This window comes from Rhododendron vialii, chromosome 5a, assembly GCF_030253575.1.
Source record: "Rhododendron vialii isolate Sample 1 chromosome 5a, ASM3025357v1".
NCBI classification, from domain to species: Eukaryota; Viridiplantae; Streptophyta; class Magnoliopsida; order Ericales; family Ericaceae; genus Rhododendron; species Rhododendron vialii.
Window position 1 is genome coordinate 6,629,961 of NC_080561.1, and position 23,087 is coordinate 6,653,047.

At 40.4% G+C, this 23,087-nt stretch overlaps 1 protein-coding gene across 3 annotated transcripts; it reads left to right on the forward strand.

Annotated features, from left to right (window-relative positions):
* The first annotated feature begins 2,972 nt into the window (after positions 1 to 2,972).
* Positions 2,973 to 23,026, forward strand: LOC131327429 (monooxygenase 2-like). Of its 3 annotated transcripts, XM_058360589.1 has the most exons (6): positions 10,292 to 10,417; positions 10,570 to 10,666; positions 11,196 to 11,342; positions 11,774 to 11,842; positions 21,838 to 22,238; positions 22,323 to 23,026. In XM_058360589.1, the coding sequence occupies exons 1-6, from the start codon at positions 10,324 to 10,326 to the stop codon at positions 22,874 to 22,876; spliced, it is 1,362 nt and encodes a 453-aa protein (XP_058216572.1). In that variant the 5' UTR covers positions 10,292 to 10,323; the 3' UTR covers positions 22,877 to 23,026. The 3 variants fall into 3 exon arrangements, with proteins under 3 accessions (XP_058216574.1, XP_058216573.1, XP_058216572.1); XM_058360591.1 differs by lacking the exons at positions 10,292 to 10,417; positions 10,570 to 10,666; positions 11,196 to 11,342; ... (1 more) ...; positions 21,838 to 22,238; positions 22,323 to 23,026 and adding exons at positions 2,973 to 3,737; positions 4,276 to 4,422; positions 5,337 to 5,405; positions 5,632 to 6,035; positions 6,516 to 7,189; XM_058360590.1 differs by lacking the exons at positions 10,292 to 10,417; positions 10,570 to 10,666 and adding an exon at positions 3,583 to 3,737.
* Positions 23,027 to 23,087: the final 61 nt, after the last annotated feature.

The following is a 23,087-nucleotide window of genomic DNA, read 5'->3' on the forward strand; positions in this document are numbered from 1 at the left end:
TGTCAAAAATAAATTTATAAAAATCAAGAATTAACTACTACTCCGTAGAATAATGGTTAAGACCGAGTATCGTTCCAACGGGGACTGAATGGCTAAGTTACGACAAATTCGATTAGTTTGCAGATTAGTTCAGAAAGAAAAGAGTTGATTGATTTGGTTTGTTCGGAATAACCTAATTAAATTAAAACAATGAATTAAAAGGTTTGAAAACGATGGAGGAAAATATCTAGGGTTTGGAATCCACTCCGACCACATAACAAACAATATGCATAGGTTAGGTTTATTTATTCGAATCAAAAGGGATTATCGCTAGTACTTGCAAATCCTAACAATAATCGTCAAGAAAATAATCATGTTATTAAAAGGCATAAACTATCCCATAGCACGGACCGTCTTTCAGTAACACGATTTGGCCACCTAACGGCACGATCCGTTTTACGAGCATAATCTATCTCAGAACTCTAACCACAATCGATGAAAACCATTGCAAAACTAGGTATTTGAAATCCAGAATACAAATACTCAATAGATAAGAAAAAGTAAAATCATTCCATTCAATTGAAACGGAAAGGATTCTTAGTCTCACAATCGATCCGAATAATAAACCTAAAACCCATACATAAAATAGAGTTACTTGGTGTGAAGTTTCATCTTCCCCCTAGACAAGGGATTTAGCCGGCCATGGAGAAGAAAAATGTGATCGAGATTGAAGAACGAACGAAGAACATGGAGAAAATCTCCCTATCATGCCTCTTTTTTTCTCTCGTTTCTGGACAGCTGCTGGGAAAAGTTAAGGTAACCTAAGTAATAAACTCCCCTTTTATAGTTGGCCCACAAACGAAATAAAGAATTAATGCCCCGCTGCCCGCTGGTCCCGCTGGTCCGGACCAGCAACTCCATTGTCCGGACCAGAATATCAGATTGTTCAATTTCTATTCCAGACTTGGTTGTCCGGGCCAGCAAGTCTTTGGTCCGGACCAGATTGTCAGCCTCTGCCGTTTCGCTCCTCTTCTCGCCGTGGCCTCCACCGGAACATCCTTAATTCACGATTATTACTCCAAAACATATCTGAATGCTCCGTAAGCCCTAAAACACTATAAACCAATTAAATCTCGTTAAATAACATTAGATAGGACCGACAAAACCTAAGTTAATGGGAATAAACGGGTGCTTTTCAGCACGTATCAGTCTACCAGCAGAAGTTAGTAATAGGTACAAGAAAGGAAATTCGTCCTCCAGACGAGTGCAAAGGCAAGTTCATCATTCCAGCCGCATAGCACTATCCGTGACCAGTTTATGAAACTTGTAACTCCAACATTCTCGGGCTCTATAGAACACCATTAGAGGCGGAGAAGTGGTAAAAGAGAACGGAATCTATTTTAGAGGTTATGGGTGTTTCTAACGATCAACAAGTAGTTATTGCTCTTTTATGTTTAACGATGAAGCTCGATTTTGGTGGGCAGCCACTCTAAGAGGTTGTTGACTACTCCTGCAGTTGGGGAACCAGTGCCTCCTGTACCGATAAAAGTATAAATATCAGGGATTATCCTGCATATCAAGAATAATACGTCTACAAAGACTATTAAATTAGTTCTGTTACAAAACTTTCATCCCTTACGAACCAGGGCATGCATCAACATCATGTAGGAGCAGTAACATTACAATCCCAAGGCTGACAAATAAACCAGGGTAGCCTAAACTAAGGAACTGTCACCGCCGCATTATTGGTACCACAAGTCGAGAAGCATGGCTTGCGAAACTCACTGTATGGGTACTATCGTCGAAATTTCGAATAGCTTTCAGAATTCCTGCTGGGTACCCCATTCGAGCTCTCTGTGCTGAATATCCCCCATTTCCCTTGTTCGCCACTATCAACTCCTGGCCTTCCACCTCTATTGGTGTCTGACAAAGGCGTGCGTGCGTTTTCTGAAACCCCTCGAGGCATAGGGTGTCTTCTTGAATCATGCTGGTACATACCTTCTTGCACAATTAGAATTTCCGTTTGAGCACAAGAAGTGTTGCGACTTCAAAAACAACCAACAATAATGTAATCCACATTGTCTGTTCAAAAAAAATGTAATCCACATTGTTTCATTTTCTAAAGTTAAACTTTTACAAAAGCAATATAATTTGCATTATTGGTTTGAATGTGTTAAGGAAATAGAATCCTACATTGCTTGGGAGTGAAATGGGTGATCACTTAATAACATCTGGGACCTCTCCACTCATTGCCAATTGATTTTGAGATGGATATAAAATTTCCACATGGTATCAGAGCGGGGCCCGTTCCATCCCACATTTTAAAAATTAACAATCCACACCCCACGATAACGGACCAGCAAAAAGTCTGCACAATGATATAACCCAAAAATAGCCACACGTGACAGACCTCAAATGCGGCTGCACGTGAGGGGGGATGTTAAGGAAATAGAATCCCACATTGCTTGGGAGTGGAATGGGTGATCACTTAATAACATCTGAGACCTCTCCACTCATTGCCAATTGGTTTTGAGATGGATATAAAGTTTCCACAAAATGGCTACTGTTGCGACTTCAACAACTACTGCAAATAAACTCAATGCATTTGATAAGTGGGCATGAAAAAAAATAAATAATTGTCCCTCATGAGATCACACGTTTGAATCCACGGAGGCGAAACATTTCAAATCTTGAGGTCATTGGAAGGTTTGCCGTGTCGTTAACTGTAGGGCACCGAAATTAATGGAGGTGCGCATAAGATGGCCCGGACATCCGGTTATAAAAAATTTAAAAAAACTACAGCTACTGGGAATAGCCTCCAAGAATCCTCACATGGAATGCATATCACTACACTTGCGTCCAAACTTACATACGCAAGGGCTGCCATCAGCATTATCTATCTTTATTATCCTTAAATTTTTATTGGTCTGGTGACATTGCAATAAGTGCTCTCTGATGCTAAGGACAATCCTCCCCTTGTGAGAATGTAGACTAGCCTACATGTGGGACATCCATACCCCTCCATACCCCATCCATCCATGCTCCTATTTCCTTCGTCCACATCTCAGGTCCGAAATTATGATCCGAACCGTTTAAATCGTAAGACATACATAAAGTACAAGTCTCCAGAATATCTATATGATCTGACATCGATAGATGCATGAACACGTTGCAGATTGTTATGCAAATTTAATGGTAAATATACTCTACGGTTTATCCTTAAAATTTATGGGCAAAGTTTAACTTATTCCAACACGTACACATACACATATATATCTCAGATATCTGATCATTCCGGTGTTCCGTAGTCTTGTAGTTTTTTGCAAGTTCTACGAGATGGACAATTCTGATCATACTTTTGGATCCGAGATGTGGATGCATATTGAAAGCATAGAGGAGGGTACGGAGGGATGAGGTATGGGGAGGAGCTCATCCCCCCACATGCATATCCATGGACGAAAACTTGGTTTTGGTTTATTATAATCTTTAAAAATCTAGTGAAGAAATATGTGACATCTTCTTTTGACAAGAGTTCAACAATTTTTAGGTGGATTTCTCCCTCATTATATACTGTCGTCTCATGGGTTCCATGTGATATGTCTTTCCTTATTCCAGACTTCCAGTATTCTTTTTCTTTTCTTCAAACATAGAACATAGAAAACAGCTCTCAGAAATACTACCATGGAAGGGGTTGAAGCAGAAATTGTGATTGTTGGAGCTGGGATTGCTGGACTCACCACATCCTTAGGACTTCACAGGTACCAACAAGCATATCCGTAATCTATTTTTTACAGAAATTTCAGTAGGACGGAAGAGGGGACTAGCTTTTTAGGTGGCTGACTAGTCGGGGCCTGAGCCGTTTTTATGTTGGCATTGGATCCCGCATAGTGCCAAGGCGCCGACTAGTCAGGTGTCTAGACCAATTACACAGAGGTGCTAGAGGTGCAGCTTGCACGGATCCGTTTTGATCGGAGCCGTTCATTTTGTTCAAAATTTATTTTTTACGGTCGTTGTAAAAAACCATCTCAGTCCGATATCGGTAAGGATGTTTACGAATCATCCAACTTTGCTTCAGAATTTAGCCAAAACAAATTTTGAACAAAATGAGCGGTTCCGATCATCTTTGTTGGACCCGATTCGGGTCCAAAACAGATCTGTGCAAGCTGTTTGTACAACTGTTGCTGTGCTCATATCATTTATGTTTTTGGAAACAGAGGGTGTGAGTACTAGGAATTGTTGGTTTTTATTTTTTTTAAATTTTATTTATTATTATTATTATTATTATTTTTTCTGTAGGTTAGGAATCCGGAGCTTGGTACTGGAGTCATCAGAGAGTTTGAGAGTGACTGGATTTGCAATCGCAACATGGACAAACGCTTGGAGAGCATTGGATGAAATCGGCCTCGGCGACTCTCTCCGCCAACAACATCACCAACTCTATGGGTAAATATCATTTTCTCCAAATTGGGTCTTCAACTTGAGAAGTTTTTGGGTGCAAATAGGGTATAGTTCACGTGGTACTAGTACCCGAGCACGCAATCAAGTCGTCCGAACGTGTTTTGAATGGCCAAGATTTTAGAGAGAGAAGGAGGAGAGAGAGTGGTCGGCTGAGGGGGAGAGAAAGTGTTCAGATCTGAGCCGTCCAAAACACGTTTGGACGGCTCGGATGCGCGTTGGGTACCGCCAGGTAAATATCATTTTCTCCAAATTGGATCTTCTACTTGAGAAGTTTTTGGGTGCAAATAGTATATAGTCCATGTGGTATCCGAGCTCGCATCCGAGTTGTCCCAACATGTTTTGGACGGCTAGGATTTGAGAGAGAGAGAAAGAGGAGAGAGAGTGGTTAGCTGAGGGGGAGAGAGAGTGTTTGGTTATGGGCCGTCCAAAACAAGTTTGGACGGCTTGGATGCGCACTGGGTACCGCCACGTGGTAACCAAATATGGTATACCTACGTTCAAAATGGTGAATCTAGTGATTCAAAGTGATCCTGAAGTTTTTCCTCTAGATTTGTGATAATTGAATAATTAGACAAGTAGCATGTCATACTCTCTGTTTTATTGGAAGATTATCTGTTGAAATAAAATGCTTTCTCAAAATATAATCTGTAGAAGTCTACTTCTTGCCTACTCCTACCGTACCGCAATTTCAAGCATGTGCCGTAACACGATTCTGTACCTGTTCCTCATAAATGAACGATCCGCATCCACATAAAGCAGGTTTACATTTTCACACAAAAATAAGCCAAGAAATTATGCATTCCATACCCCTACTTCCCACACCTTGTTGCTTTTGATGAATGCTTTTGTTTACTACTAGTAATAAACACTGCCTGTTTCGTGTTTTGAGATGTGTCCAGGATAGTGGCTGCATCTACGATTTCGGGGCTTCCCACTTCAGAAATATCATTTACGACCAAAGCGAGCCGGTGAGTTTTCCATGGAGAAGTTTAAGCACACACTGTGCATATGGCTTTGAGTTTAGACAGTACCATTGATTTCAGAATTACCATTGCCACATTCTTTTATGTGCACAATACTTCAAAATGGATCTCGTTTCCCTTGAGAAAAATGTTACTACTTCTGAATTTTCTGCATCGAAATTGTTTCTCCCCAAGGTCCATTTTTTCTCACTTTCTTCCTTTCGGTGTGCAGTGGACACCACGAAGTTCGATGCGTAAGAAGGAAGGTGTTACTGGAAGCCCTTCAGAAGGAGCTTCCCAGTGGCACCATAAGGTTCTCATCCAAAGTGGTTTCTATTCAAGAGGAGGAATCAGGAGGTTGCTTTAAGCTGGTCCATCTTGCCAATGGTTCCGTAGTAAAAGCCAAGGTGCTGATTGGGTGTGATGGGGTGAATTCAGTGGTGTCAAAGTGGTTGGGCTTCAAGAAACCGACTTTCGTGGGCCGATCCGCCATTAGGGGGTTTGCAGATTTCAAAGGCAGCCACGGGTTTGAGCCCAAATTCCTGCAGTTCTTCGGAAAGGGCGTGCGATCCGGTTTCATCCCTTGTAATGAAGACACTGTGTTTTGGTTTTTCACGTTCACTCCCTCCACTAAAGGTTAGAAGCCTCTCATGCCATATTTTGCTTGTATGCAAACAAAAAAACTAGGTGCACTCCCTCCACTAAAGGTTAGAAGCCTCTCATGCCATATTTTGCTTGTATGCAAACAAAAAAACTAGGTGCGCAAAGCCGGTCACATAAGTGTGCTGAAAGCTCCAGATTATCGGTTTTAAAAACTTTTTTAGACTACATTTCGAAATTTTCGATTTCCCTATGCGAATTATGGGGGGGCGCTCCTTCAATTGTATGTTGGCACGCGATCCTGATTTGTTCCAAAATCCTAATGCCTCTCTAGCCCAATGCACATCTACTCATTGATCATTTCTCGAGATTCTTACATGATTCTTCTACTGTTGGGAGCGCATTGGGATACAAGGGCATAGGAATCTGGGACAAGAGGATCCATAAACCCATAGAATTTGGTGTACTAATAATTACCTTCTTTTATTAATGTTATGCATTCGTTGAACGATATAGACAAAGAGGTGGAGGAAAACCCAGCTCAGATGAAAGAATTTGTACTTAGCAACCTTGGCAAAGTACCAGACAAAGTAAAAGCTGCTGTGGAGATCACTGAACTCCACAATATTGCTTGTTCTCCGTTAGGCTTCAGACGTCCGTGGGAGCTTTTCTGGGCAAATACAAGCAAAGGCAATGTCTGTGTCGCGGGCGACGCGCTCCACCCGATGACACCAGACATCGGGCAGGGCGGGTGCGCTGCACTGGAAGACAGTGTCGTTCTGGCTAGGTGTTTAGCAGAGGCCTTGAAGGAAAAGCTGAGCGGCGGAACGGAAGAGGGAGTTGGGAAAGAGGACAAGAGGATTGAGAAAGGGTTGAAGTTGTTTGCTAGAGAGAGGAGGTGGAGAGGGTTTGTGCTCATCAGTGCTGCTTATATGATGGGTTCTGTACAACAGAGTAGTGGGGTTGTGGTGAATTTCTTGAGGGATAAAGTGTTGGCTACTTTTCTGGCTGGAATGTTGTTGAAGATGGCTGATTTTGATTGTGGCAAGCTGAGTGTTTCTTGAAGTTGAACCAATCAGCACTTGTGTGTCTTTGTTTTTTTGCACAACTTTTTGGGCATTCAATTGGAGACTTTAGTACTTCTTTTTGGATCTTCTTGCAATGAAATTTGACCAAATTTAGTGACAAAATTTAGTTAGGCTCCGTTTCAGAACGGGTTTAATAACTTATTTTTTGTCTAATAATAATAAGGCATGTTCTACAAAATGGTGAATAAATACTTATTTTTTAAGAAGACAATTTCAAGCTCAAAAATCATGTACTTACGCAAATAATTTTTCTATCAATATGGATTTTGTTTGATAGATCTCATTGAGATCATTAATACGGTGCAAACAAATTTGAAAAATTATTTTTCATTTATATTATTTTTGAGTTTGAAATTGTGAAACAAACTGCTTATTTGGGCTTTGTGAAACAATCCTTCTTTTTTTTCTTGGAGAAGTTTCAAAATAAGTACTTATTTTTTAAAATCGAAAGTTTCTGGAATGGAGCCTTAGGCACCTACCGGCATTCGTCCAACTTTGTATTTTATACAGATAATGTAAAGATTTCTTTAAACAAATTGAACAATATGGCCCATAACAATAATATCTCATTGGCTTCCATTTGAAAACCACAATAGAGTCGGTCCAAACTTTCATCTTTTGAATTAAAAAATAACCCACGACAAAACGTAATTATATGAATATATACGCAACCTCCATCTTCTCATTTTGCGGACAACGGACAGCAACAAAAGTGGGCTCCTATCAAATAGTGACACTTCTGAATTTCATTCCACGCATCGCTACGGGTTATTCTGAAATGTCATTACCAAGATTTCTACAAACAAGTCTGGCACATACCTTCTTGCACAAATGCAGTGTACTTCTTCTGCCAACAATAATTGAATCCACATAGTCTCATGACTCTAATTGCCCACGAAAACTTACACAAAAGCGACATAATTTGTGTTTTTTTTTGGCTGCTGTTGAGGAGAAGTTTTTGGATGGAAATAAGGTATAGTCCACGTGGACCTGAGCACACATCCGAGCCGGCCAAGCATGTTTTGGATGGTCATGATGATTTAGAGAGAGAGAGAGAGAGAGAGAGCACTGCCGGCTTTGGGCTAAGGCCCAAGAGGCGTGGGCCTTAAGCCCCTCAAAAATGTCAAAAAAATAGGGCCCCACTTATTTTTAGGACTTAATATATATGTGTTGTTTTAGGGACCAATTTTAAACCCAATAAGATATTTTATAATTAAGCCCTAATGGCCCAGAAAAATGGAACACGGAATGCAGGAAAAAACAAAAGAAAAAAAACAAAAAGGAGGAATAAAAGGTCACGGGATCGCCAAAAATATCTGGGGCCTTTCAAAATTATTCAGTGTGGTGGATGTATGGATGTATCTTTTTGCCCCCTTAAACGCTACTACTCCTGTACTTCTCATTACAAACAAATACTATATCCGAATCAAAATTATTCAGTGTGATTGACTTTTTATTTGATTTTCGTTTACAATTATTAAGGGCCTCACTTTCGAAGACCGTCTTAGGCTTCCAAAATCTCAGAGCCGGCCCTGAGAGAGAGAAAGAAGAGATAGAGTGATCGATTGAGGGGGAGAGAGAGTGTTTGGCTCTGGACCGTCTCAAACACATTTGGAAGGCTCGGATACTCGTTGGGTACCACCACGTACGTGGTACCCAATCTTGCATTAAAAAACTTCTGGCTGTTGAGAGTCTTGAGATCGACTTGTTTGACTAATAGCCTCTTGAATCCTACATTGAATGTATACCCACTCCACTTGTGTCCAAACTTATGTACGTAATGGCTGTCTTCAGCATTATAAATCTCTATCCTTGGCTTTTTCTGAGGTCATTGCATAGGTACTCAAGATTGGATTGGCTTTACAGCAAGTGATTGGATCAATGGATAAGTATTCTAATTTTCTTACTCAAGTAATTGTGTTCAAGTCTCTGCAGCTGCTTTGCGGGGGCTAAACTTACTCCTTTCATGCTCAAAACACGCGGTGGGACCTAAGTTTCGGCCTCGCACATAAGTGCAATGGATCTCTTGCACGACTAGGTGATGCTGGGGACAATGCTCCCGGCAGGTAATTAAGTTAATTGAGTAGCCTATCCACTTATTCATATCAAAAAATAATTGGTTTTCAGGGGCAACTGCACTTATAGTTGAGGGGGTTCGACCGAACCCTCTGGACTCAAAAACTTGCATTAAGATTTGTATTGTTGTTTACAAACAATTAGATTTCTCTTTCATATTGCATGTCGGCAATGAATTGTTTATAGGTAGGCAAACTAAAGGAACACCACTTTATTTGTGAGTTATATAGATAGTATAGCTTAACAAAACAAAATAAATTAGATCCAATTCATTTTCAATCAAAATAAATATGTTTATTTTATCCAAAGCTTTGTATACGAAAAATTTATTTTTGTTTTCGTTATCGTTGAACTAAATTCTGAAGCCACCCTTGGGTGTTTATATAAATTTTTTTAAAATCTAGGGAAGTCATTCTTGGATTTATTCTACTATATTTTGTGGACTAGCATATTCATTTATATTAAAAGTTCTAGATTAGTTCGACTATCAAATTTACAGAGTATTTGTTTAGACTCATTTGGTTAATGATCACCATTTTGTAATAGGTCATTTTCATGCACTTAATTTTATTAATAGTATAAATTTCGTTAAGTGTGGGCTTAGTGTTATATGGTTAATTTGAACCCATAATGGGCTATGTCATTTTATAAGCATAAGAGGAGATCCTACTCCCATCCTCATGTATATATACATTAGTGTTTGTGCCCGTTCAATGCACGTGATAAAAAAATCACATTGGTTTTTTTCGGTCTTGTGTATCGAACGGGCACAACTCTAGTGATAAAAAAGATAACTTAATATTTTTTTGGTCCTGTGTTCGATGCACGGAAGCACTGGTCTCGTTTTATGCATTGAAAGACATATGTGTGGTAGAAAGTAAATTTGGAGTACCACGTGACGTTACCTCTGGGAGGACACAGAATAATTTTTCCTCCATATTCAACCTTTTTTCCTCCATATTCAACCTCCAAGTCTCTCTCTCCCTCCCTCTCCCACGTTCCTCTCTCTCCCCCACTTCCCCACGCTTCTCTCTCTCTCTCCCACTCCCCCACATTTTTTTCTCTCTCTCTATTTTGTATAAACATAAAAAAAAATGTAGAAAATTAAAATCGAAGGTTTGGAAGTTTTTGAAGAAAAAACACATTTACTTATAGTATGTATGTATATGATTGATCGATTGATGTGTGCGTCTAGCCCATTGAAACACACGACTAAGAAAAAGGTTTCACCTATGGCGTCTTCATCTCCCACAAGTATTAACAGTCATATGTGACATCTTCTTTTTACAACCTTCCTCTTTAGGTATATTGCTCTTTATGTACTGTTGTGTTGTGGGTTCCTTGTGAGTTGTGATGCATCCGAGTCTTTCTGTCCTTTTCCCTCTTTATCTTTTCTTCAAACATAGAAAACAGTCTCAGAAATACCATGGAAGGGGTTGAAGCAGAAATCGTGATTGTTGGAGCCGGGATTGCCGGTCTCGCCACATCCTTAGGACTTCACAGGTACCCATAAGCATATATGGTTTTCATCATTTTCAGAAGGTGCAAGTCTATGTCGCATAGACACGGGCACGTGACACGACACCCCAACACGTAAATTTCAAAAAATTAGAGGGCACGAAACGTTCGCGGACACATTTTAAAAAAAAAAACATATGCGTGTACAATTAAAACTAACAAAGTAAGGCTATATTTTAAAAATATGCAATACCACATATACCTTAAATTGTACTCATCATCTGTGTGTCTTTCTAACTAATAAACCATGATCTGTCACACACAAAAATACAGCTCCCCTAATTAGATCCTACTATTTCGTTTGTCACCCCAACTTGTTTTTCTGCAGTGTCCGGAGCATTTTTTAAAGTGCTGGGAGTGTCCAAACAGAAGACATTGAGATAAAATACGACACTTTAAATTTGAGTGGAACTCGTGTCTGGATAGTATCAGTGTTCCACAAGTGTCGGACACAGATACGTGACCTCCGACGAAGTGTCTGCTACATAGATGTAAGTACTAATTTTTTTGGCAGGTTAGGAATCCGGAGTTTGGTACTGGAATCATCAGAGAGTTTAAGAGTGTCTGGATTTGCATTTACAACATGGACAAACGCTTGGAGGGCATTGGATGAAATCGGCATCGGTGACGCCCTCCGCCAACAACATGATCGACTCTATGGGTAAATTCAAATTGGGTCTTTTCATGATTGATCGTGTTTACTAAATGCTAATAGCCTAGAGAATTATGCATATTTTTTCGAAACAGTAAATCTAGTGATTCAAAATGATGCGAAAAGACAAATCTTATGAGATATTGGACATAACGCTTCGAATTTTGTTAGGATTGAATAATTAGAGACAGGAACGTAATACTTTATTTTATTGGAAGATTATCTATTCAAATAAGTACGTTCTTAGATTATAATTTGTAGAAGCCCATCCTATCCCTCTCGTACCTCAATTTCAGGCATGTGGCGTACACGATCCCCTACCTCTCAAACGGAAACGGCCACAAAATTATGCATTCCAAACCAAACCCTACTTCCCCATGCTTTTGATGAATGTCTTTCGTTCGCTACTTATTAGCCTATGTGTTTTGTGATTTGTACAGAATAGTGGCTTCATCTATAACCTCGGGGCTCCCCACTTCAGAAATGTCATTTACGACCAAAGCAAGCCAGTAAGTTTTGCATGGAGAAGTTCAAAGCACACATTTGTGCAAATAGTTTTTAGTTTTGACTTGAAAGTTATATAAGGGCGCGTCGGTCGGCCTTCGGGTGGCCTAAGGTAGTGATACATTTATGGGTAACGTCAAGCGAACATAATATTTGTACAAGAATCGCTTTCCGAATGATGCGGGACTCGCTGCGGGCGAGTCGGTTGGCCTTCGGGTGGCCTAAGGTAGTGATACATTTTTGGGTAACGTCAAGCGAACATAATATTTGTACAAGAATCGCTTTCTGAATGATGCGGCCTTTTCTAGTCCTTTTGTTGGAACTAATAGAACTGCTATTGCAGCTCATAATTTCATAAAGAGTAACAATACACAAGCAGAAAGCCGACATAGAGAATAGAGAACTCATACCGAATGTCGTGGTTGAGCTAATTAGGGAATATTTTAAAATACCCCTGAACCTTTATTTTAAATTTCAATTAGACTCCCAACCTTTTAAAAAAATCAAAAAACTGCTCAAATCAAGTCCCCTCCTTTTCGGAACGAATTTCGATGATCTAAGCCGCTCAATGTGTTCAGAATATAATTTTAAGGGTACTCGCGAAAAATCAGAAAAAAAATGATCGGGAAGGGCTTCATCTGAACAGTTTTTTATTGAATAGTTCAATAAAAAAATTGCTCAAATTTAGCCTTTCCCGATCTTTTTTTTTTTTATTGATTTTTTGCGGATACCCTTAATATCACGTTCTAATCATATTGAGCGGCTCGGATCATCGAAATTCGATTGGGAAAAGTAGAGGTGCGGACTGTAGAGACCCGTAAATTTCCTTATTTTAATTTTAATATTTTATAAAGGGATAAGTGATGGTTTAGTGTGGAATTTGTGGTTGCGGGTTAATGTGCAAGAGTATGAAAAATGTGGGTGTTAGTGTAATATAGTGCATGTGTGTATATGTGTGTGTGCCAGGAGAGAAAATTCATTTCTCTCCTCCCTCTCCATCTCTCGGTTCTCTCTCTCCTCTCCCGGCTCTCTTCATCTCTCTCACTCTCTCACCCAAAAACTCGCCTCTAAACTCAAAACCCAAAACTATCAACCTCAACTCCATTTTCTACTTGTGTAATCGGGCTCGTAACGCATTGGATAGAGCTCGGTTCGGTGTATTTAGCTCGGTTGGGATTCCGGAAGCTAGGGCTTGCAGAATCTCTTTGGTTTCGGCTTGGATACTCGAGGTAGGGAATTCTACCTCTCTTTATATGTTTTATGGGTGATTTGGTGCATGAATCGTGCTTGTAATGTCGTGTTTAAGTTTGGATTGAAAATTCGTAGTTGCTGTTAGAATTGTCTGTTTTTCCTAGATTCCTACCGGTAGGCCTGTCCTTTCTACCGGTAGAACGTTGTTACTTTACAAGAAAATCGATTCCCTACCGGTAGGAGCCTTTTCCCTACCGGTAGAACAATTGAGAAATTTCTTCGTAACCAGCTCAAACGTACAGCAGCAGCTCAAAAGCTGCTCAACGTATCGAACTTCTACCGGTAGGAATTCCATACCTACCGGTAGGTCAAGCACAAATTCGAATGTTGACCTTTCTGTTTCCAAGTTCTACCGGTAGGACTTGCTTGCCTACCGGTAGGTTGCGTGAATTGGAGTTTCTACCGGTAGGACTTGTTCACCTACCGGTAGGTCTAGGTTCTACCGAAATGTTGGCCTTTCTGTCTTCAAGTTCTACCGGTAGGACTTGCCTACCTACCGGTAGGAGACTAGGAGTTTGAGCTGCTTTCAGCTGCTTCCTTGAGCTGCTGCAGTATCTTTCAGCTGCTTTCCTATATCCTTCAACTCGCGTGTCGAAGCTTTTCATTGACTCTATTGGGTTCGTTTACGCATCATTTCTAGTGTTTGGAGAATAATACATATTTCATACCTAAAAACATGCCCGATGGACTTGAATGAACTTATTGAGTTAATTATCACGGAAACTAGGATCAACGGATTGACTTTAATGGATTACGAATATAATGTGATATGCTACCGCCTAATTTGAACTGAAAACCGCAGTGAGTAGTTGATGCGTGGGTCATGGGTTTAACTTGAAGTAAAAGGTTAGTAGATTGCTTAAAGGGGAATTAATGACGGTTTACGAACATGTGAAGAACACAATGATATAAAAGATAGCTATTCGATGTAACGTGAAGCACGTATTGTGAATGTTGATATCTTTGAAACCTGAAGCTGAGAATAAAACATGAGAATCAGATGTACGGGGTCTTAAGAACCCGGAATGAGAATCGGATGTACGGGGTCCCGAGAACCCGGAATGAGAATTGGATGTACGGGGTCATGATCACCCGGAATGTAAATTGGGTATACGGGGTCCTAATGCCCGGAATGTCTTTTGATTGATATCATAAGGTGACGATGTGAAAGATTTCTTGCGTGCCCATCAAGGATCCATAGGGAACTTATGAGATACTAAGCGGTTGTAACGTAACCATATGAGGTGGATGCGTGAAGATCGAAAGATGAGTAAAAAAATGAATTCGAAGGACAAAGATAGGTTAACTGTCAAGAGTGAAGTGTTCGTTTACGTTCTAAATTTCTAATATAGTACTTGTGTCTCATCCATGCTCCCTTTGTTATTCGAAAGTCTATGTTTCATCGACATCTTTCATCTCATTTGCATATAGAGTTTGCGTAGACTTTTCTACTGGGCTAGTGTAGCTCAAGCCTTATATTATTTTCAGGTGCTAACCCGGAACCATAGCTTGCATTGCTTGGCGTGCTTGGAGTGTGGACATTATTTTTGAAAGTTAACCGAAGGAGTTGCCTATTCATCTTTGTAAATTTATTTTGAAAGATGTATTTGTAACTAAAATTGTAATTCTTTTGACTCGAAATATTGTAACCACTAATTCTTTTTCGAACTTCGCTACTTATGATGATCTGGGGCCGTCGAGCCAATGTTGTAATATGTTGGAACATTATGGACTTGGAAGCTTAATTGAGGGAATGGGAACACAGTGATCTTTTGGGTACAGTACGGATATTTGTGAGTATTTTAGTATGAAAATCATTTATAATTATGTTAAAATTCGAGGGCGTGACAACTTGGTATCAGAGCGTCTAGGTTTGAATACTTTGAGACCGTGGGGAGACTTTAGTCTCATGGGTTCAAAATCATAGCAAAATTTTTACATGATATGTGTGCTTGCATTAAGGAGTCAGTACATTGGCATCACATTGCATTTACGATAATGTAGATTGTCAAAGCATGGTTGGCTTGTGTTGGGAAAGTCGGACGTTTAGTCACACGGTGGAGTCGTGGTTGTTATTGTTGATAGTTGTTGTCGTTGATTGTGTTATGTTTTCAATCCTTGTAGCGCGATGCCTCCGAGACGTGAGAATAACCTTGCTAGGGAGATTATAGCGGCACTCGCAGAGTCGAATCTTCTGAACCCAGCACTTAGGGCTAACACGAATGACCGTGCCATGGAAGCAATGAGGGCATTCCATCGTATGAAACCACCAGAGTTTGATGGGGAGAGTAGCGATCCTCTTGTGGCTGACCATTGGCTTGCACAAGTTCGTAAAATCTTTAACGCTCTTAGGATTACTGAAGATGACCTACGAGTGAGCATTGTGGCCATTCAACTTACTGGCGAGGCGAATGAGTGGTGGGAATCGGTTTTAGGAGCAAGAAGAGACGCTAGGAGAATGGCAAGGGCGGTTAATCGAATAAATGAACCTGATGCAGAGAACTTGACTTGGGCTGAGTTTGAAGAACTCTTCGAGAATCAATATTTTCCAGAAACGTATCGCGAGCAACTTAGAGAACAATTTGAGAAACTAGAACAAGGTAATATGACCGTCTCCGAATATGCTACGAAATTTCAGTCTCTGTCCCGTTTTGCTCCGGAATTAGTGGCATCAGAAGAAAGAAAGTGTAGGCGTTTTGAGAAGGGATTACACCCATCCATTAAGTTGTTGGCTGTGAGCCAGCGCATTGGAAGGTTTTCCGAGATTGTTGAATGTGCAAGGAGTGTTGAGAATCCAGTGGGTGCGCAGGGAGAACCAAAAGTGTGGGAAACTAAGCAACCGACCTCTAGTGCAAGTTTACCTTCGAGAAGTTCTGAGAGCCAAGGGAGAAAGCGACAGCGAGAACCACATCAATCATTGCATGTTCAACAGAGTTTGGGGCCGCCTACTTCTTCGGGAAGTCATGGAGCTTTTGTCAAACCGCAAATAGTGTGCCATCGGTGTGGTCAGTTAGGTCACTTTCGTGCTCAGTGTTCACAACAACAGAAGACATGTTTCATTTGCGGTGCACCTGATCATCTTGCGAGAAGATGCCCTCAAAAAGTAGGAGAGCATAGTGGGCCTAGTTCAGTGAGACCAGGGCAGAGTCTAGTTCGACATCACTCCCAATTCCAGTCTACTTCGGGTCAAGGGTCACGCGCTGAGCGAGGAGCGAGTTTTACCATTTCTCAAACTCCAGAGACACCAGATGTGTGGGGTAATTTCTCCTCTCTCGTTTAATCCTTTGCTAGGATTCTTTTAATTTGGGAACATATCATCTTTCCGTGGTTTGCATCTTTTCTTTTACTTGAATTTGAACACCAAGGATTCCTAGACCATTCTTATTTGTTGAGTAACACCTCCAGATAGTATTAGCCGAGACAATGAGTTGGTTGTTTCAGGTTATCGTTTTGTCTGTGATCTCAGTGTCTTACGTGAGGTGAGGTTTGGTCTTGTCTTGAGAAAAGATTGGCTATGCCAGTGATTGCTTGCTATATGTCGAGCGTGTCTTCATCCGAGTTTTTCTTTTCCCGCTCTTCTCTCTATGGTTTAGTTGAACCTTGATTGAAAATTGTATCTGGGCTTGCTATCCATGAAGTCGTTTGTTCATTAGCTTGAATAGATTTTGACATCTGCATCTATTACCACACGATCCTTTCAAGTGCTACTCTGTGCTACACGAATCCTTGTCATGAAGTACCATGTGGTGTACCTACTATTGATTTTGAAGTAACTATTGTTGAAATCTATGAGTACTTCTCGTCTATTATTCTCATTCTACCCCTTATGTTACGATTCATGGTATAAAATCTCGTTAGTCGAATTGAAATTCTATTGCTATGGTTACAAGTTTCTTAGTTTGCAGTAGCTATTCACTTGATCTCTGTTGTTACAGCCCCTATCTATTAAAGCTAAGTTAGTAGTGATGTCTTCAACGACATCGCATCCTTTTGTGTTGTCAAATTCAAATCTTGTTGTGATTGTGGCCTCTCTCGGGCGTTTAAAAAAAAAAAAAAAATCTGATATAGTCCTCAGCCTTGGAGGTATATAGTTTGTTCTATACTATTTCGTTCTAGATTATCAAGAGTTATGCACCTTTCGGTATTAGTCTAAGTATGGTTGCGCATCATTCGTTAGTTTTGGCGCTATCTTTTATATTGTGCTTATCATTGGTATCAGGATACTCGTTTGCCAAGGCGTATGTACTAGTTTCCTAGACTCGTGGACTAGTGGGGCAGATGAAGTTTCTTTTCCTAGATTCTTGGGTTTATTATGAGTTGGTGCATTGAGTTTGTGGCCGCTTTAAAGATTTTCCATATTCCATATTATACAAATTCATTGGTGCCATTAGATGCGGACTTGCCATTTTTGCCTACTTTAGCATTACAGTTTGTTGTGACTCCTCAACGTTGAAGTTACGAGATTTGAACTTACTTTTGCTTCATATCGGCTTGCTCATTTAGACTTTATCGATTGGTCTAAATTCCGTCATTGCAGCCTCTGGTCTATTTATTGAAAACTGCTACTCTATTCAAGTTCTTGTGTCTTAACACTCACTTATTGGAGACAAATTTTTTTTTTGGTGACCTATTGGTTGATATTGATTTATAGTTATTGTTCGATTCAAATTCACTTGTTGTAGTTGGTCTCTGTGATGTTCAGATTTGTAGCCTTCGTGGTAGTCCCTCGACTCTGAAAGTATAAAACTCATTCTATATTGCTCAATTTCACTCTGTTAGAAGTTTTGCTTATCCTTGGTATTGGACACATTGTCGATCTTGCATCAGTTCGTTTACTTAGTGAGCTGTCCTGTTGCTATGTGTTTGTCCTCAGTATTGAAATCTATCATTTGCAAGAGATTGTTCACCAACTCATTTGGCTTGTAGAGTAATGAGAAGGTTACGATCGGTTATTTCTATGTTCCTCGGTACGTTGAGTTGGTTGTTTAGCGAATTTAAAGATTTCATGTGTTCCTTGGATTCCGGATGCCTCGTCTCCATTCTTTGAGTCCTTGATCAGTGTTGTCTGAGTCTTGAAGCTCATTGTTTCGTTTGAGATAACCGAAGGATGATGTTGACCGTTGTTGATACCCCTTTGTCATTCGAAGTGGGAGGACGTATTTCGTAAATTATTGCCGCGTTGAGGTTAGTTTCGTTGAGGCAGAAAAAGGAGGAGCTTTTATAGTTTGAAGAATACGTTATGTATCGGATACGGTGCGTGTCTTTCGGATACCCAGGCGACAACCGACGAAATCCAGTTGGAAGAGGCGATTGATCACCGCCCATTCCAGATGGAAGTCTCGGGAAGTCAATTGGACTATCGGGTATTCTTGATGCATTTTAATACATAGGTATTGAAGAAGTATGAAACGAATCCGTTGCATGTGTTAGAGAGGTCCGAAGTTGAGTTAAAAGCCGACGTGTCCTAAGGTGAGAATCCGACACGTATCCTAGATTTGTGTAGCCAAGTTTTGAGAGGCAATACGATACGATTAATATGAGTTTACATGGGGAAAGGGGGACGAAGTTCGAAGGAGATATCCACCTTCGTTTTAGTTGATTGATGTGAGTATGACATAGCACTTTCATGATTATTGAACCGTTGTATATGTAAGTTGTTGTGATTTTGCGTATCAATATGATACTTGGTAGCGTTGGACCTGGTTTGGCAAATTTCGGGACGAAATTTCTTTAAGGAGGGTAGAATGTAGAGACCCGTAAATTTCCTTATTTTAATTTTAATATTTTATAAAGGGATAAGTGATGGTTTAGTGTGGAATTTGTGGTTGCGGGTTAATGTGCAAGAGTATGAAAAATGTGGGTGTTAGTGTAATATAGTGCATGTGTGTATATGTGTGTGTGCCAGGAGAGAAAATTCATTTCTCTCCTCCCTCTCCATCTCTCGGTTCTCTCTCTCCTCTCCCGGCTCTCTTCATCTCTCTCACTCTCTCACCCAAAAACTCGCCTCTAAACTCAAAACCCAAAACTATCAACCTCAACTCCATTTTCTACTTGTGTAATCGGGCTCGTAACGCATTGGATAGAGCTCGGTTCGGTGTATTTAGCTCGGTTGGGATTCCGGAAGCTAGGGCTTGCAGAATCTCTTTGGTTTCGGCTTGGATACTCGAGGTAGGGAATTCTACCTCTCTTTATATGTTTTATGGGTGATTTGGTGCATGAATCGTGCTTGTAATGTCGTGTTTAAGTTTGGATTGAAAATTCGTAGTTGCTGTTAGAATTGTCTGTTTTTCCTAGATTCCTACCGGTAGGCCTGTCCTTTCTACCGGTAGAACGTTGTTACTTTACAAGAAAATCGATTCCCTACCGGTAGGAGCCTTTTCCCTACCGGTAGAACAATTGAGAAATTTCTTCGTAACCAGCTCAAACGTACAGCAGCAGCTCAAAAGCTGCTCAACGTATCGAACTTCTACCGGTAGGAATTCCATACCTACCGGTAGGTCAAGCACAAATTCGAATGTTGACCTTTCTGTTTCCAAGTTCTACCGGTAGGACTTGCTTGCCTACCGGTAGGTTGCGTGAATTGGAGTTTCTACCGGTAGGACTTGTTCACCTACCGGTAGGTCTAGGTTCTACCGAAATGTTGGCCTTTCTGTCTTCAAGTTCTACCGGTAGGACTTGCCTACCTACCGGTAGGAGACTAGGAGTTTGAGCTGCTTTCAGCTGCTTCCTTGAGCTGCTGCAGTATCTTTCAGCTGCTTTCCTATATCCTTCAACTCGCGTGTCGAAGCTTTTCATTGACTCTATTGGGTTCGTTTACGCATCATTTCTAGTGTTTGGAGAATAATACATATTTCATACCTAAAAACATGCCCGATGGACTTGAATGAACTTATTGAGTTAATTATCACGGAAACTAGGATCAACGGATTGACTTTAATGGATTACGAATATAATGTGATATGCTACCGCCTAATTTGAACTGAAAACCGCAGTGAGTAGTTGATGCGTGGGTCATGGGTTTAACTTGAAGTAAAAGGTTAGTAGATTGCTTAAAGGGGAATTAATGACGGTTTACGAACATGTGAAGAACACAATGATATAAAAGATAGCTATTCGATGTAACGTGAAGCACGTATTGTGAATGTTGATATCTTTGAAACCTGAAGCTGAGAATAAAACATGAGAATCAGATGTACGGGGTCTTAAGAACCCGGAATGAGAATCGGATGTACGGGGTCCCGAGAACCCGGAATGAGAATTGGATGTACGGGGTCATGATCACCCGGAATGTAAATTGGGTATACGGGGTCCTAATGCCCGGAATGTCTTTTGATTGATATCATAAGGTGACGATGTGAAAGATTTCTTGCGTGCCCATCAAGGATCCATAGGGAACTTATGAGATACTAAGCGGTTGTAACGTAACCATATGAGGTGGATGCGTGAAGATCGAAAGATGAGTAAAAAAATGAATTCGAAGGACAAAGATAGGTTAACTGTCAAGAGTGAAGTGTTCGTTTACGTTCTAAATTTCTAATATAGTACTTGTGTCTCATCCATGCTCCCTTTGTTATTCGAAAGTCTATGTTTCATCGACATCTTTCATCTCATTTGCATATAGAGTTTGCGTAGACTTTTCTACTGGGCTAGTGTAGCTCAAGCCTTATATTATTTTCAGGTGCTAACCCGGAACCAGAGCTTGCATTGCTTGGCGTGCTTGGAGTGTGGACATTATTTTTGAAAGTTAACCGAAGGAGTTGCCTATTCATCTTTGTAAATTTATTTTGAAAGATGTATTTGTAACTAAAATTGTAATTCTTTTGACTCGAAATATTGTAACCACTAATTCTTTTTCGAACTTCGCTACTTATGATGATCTGGGGCCGTCGAGCCAATGTTGTAATATGTTGGAACATTATGGACTTGGAAGCTTAATTGAGGGAATGGGAACACAGTGATCTTTTGGGTACAGTACGGATATTTGTGAGTATTTTAGTATGAAAATCATTTATAATTATGTTAAAATTCGAGGGCGTGACACGGACCAATCCGGATTTTGTTCAAGTTAGGACGTCCAGATTTTACTTCAGTCCGCACCTCCCCTTTTCCGATCGAATATCGATGATCCGAGCCGCTCAATGTGCTTAAAAAGTGATTTTAAAGGTATCAACGAGAAATAAACAAAAAAAATGACCGGGAAGGGCTTGATTTGAGCAATTTTTTATTTAACTGTTCACTAAAAAACTGTTCAGATGAAACTCTTCCCGGTCATTTTTTTTGCTGATTTCTCATGGGTATCTTTAAAATCACGTTCTGATCATATTGAGTAGCTCGGATCATCGAAATTCGATCGGGACGCTATTTAACGGAGTTTTTAACGAAATCCGTTAGTCATTCGGACTGAAGGAGGCGTTTTGATTAACGGAAGATAACATTATGAGTAAAATTGACTTTTTTGAAAGGTTAGGAGTCTAATTGAAATTTAGAGTAAAGGTCGGGAGTATTTTGAAATTTTCCCAGCTAATTAACCTACTATATAATTTTAGAAGAAAAAAACGCTTTCCAAGTACCATTGATTTCAAAACTACCATTGCCACAATTCTTCTGGTAGCTACTGTGTACGATAAGTCGATACTTCAAAAGGAATGACATGTCCCTGAGAAAAATGTTACGTCTAAATTTTCTGCATCGATCAAAATCTCTTTCCCGGTCCATTTTTCCTGTTGAAATCCTTTTGGTGTACGTGCAGTGGAGACCATGAAGTGCGCTGTGTACGAAGGAAGTTCTTATTGGAAGCCCTTCAAAACGAGCTTCCCAGTGGCACCATAAGGTTCTCATCAAAAGTGGTTTCTATTGAGGAGGATTCAGGAGGCTGCTTTAAGATGGTCCATCTTGCAAATGGGTCTGTAGTAAAGGCAAAGGTACTGGTCGGGTGTGATGGGGTAAATTCAGTTGTGTCAAAGTGGCTTGGGTTCAAGAAACCGGCTTTCGTGGGTCGATCTGCCATTCGGGGGTTTGCAGATTTCAAACGCAGTCATGGGTTTGAGCCCAAATTCCTGCTGTTCGTTGGAAAGGGCGTGCGATGTGGTTTCGTCCCTTGTAATGAAGGCACTGTGTATTGGTTTTTCACCTTCGCTAGCTCCACAAAAGGTTAGAAACTACTTATTACTGTGTTACAAACTTTCTTAGATCGAATTTCGGAATAATGTTGGGTGCCTTGATTGAATGATACAGACAAAGAGATAGAGAAAAACTCAGCAAAGATGAAAGAATTTGTACTAAGCAACCTTGGCAAAGTACCGGACAAAGTTAAGGCTATTGTGGAGATTACCGAACTAGACAGTATTACTTATTCTCCATTAAGGTCCGGACGTCCCTGGGAGCTTTTATGGGCAAATATCAGCAAAGGCAATGTTTGTGTCACTGGCGACGCGTTCCACCCGATGACACCAGACATCAGGCAGGGCGGGTGCTCTGCGTTAGAAGACGGTGTCGTTTTAGCTAGGTGTTTAGCAGAGGCCTTGATGAAAAATTCAAGCACTGCCGAAGCGAAAGAGGGAGATGGGAAGGAGGAGTACGAGAGGATTGAGATGGGGATGAAGAAGTTTGCCAAAGAGAGGAAGTGGAGAGGGATTGTGCTCGTTTGCACTGCTTACATGGTGGGTTTTGTGCAGCAGAGTAATGCGGTGGTGGTGAGTTTCTTGAGGGATAAAGTGTTGGGTTCTTTCATGGCTGGATTGCTGTTGAAGAGGGCTGATTTTGATTGCGGCAAGCTGAGTATTTCTTGATGTTTTGTACCAATCCACACTTGTTTTGTTTGGGTACGTTTTTGACAACTTTTTGGGCTTTGAGATGGACAATAAAAATCATGCTACTCTCATTCGAACTGCTTGCTAATTTGTTACTATAAATTTCGATAAAAGGTTCTTTTCGTGGACTGAGAGTTATATATCCTAACATTTTTTATAAGTTATTGTAGTAACGAAAGTATAGAAAAAT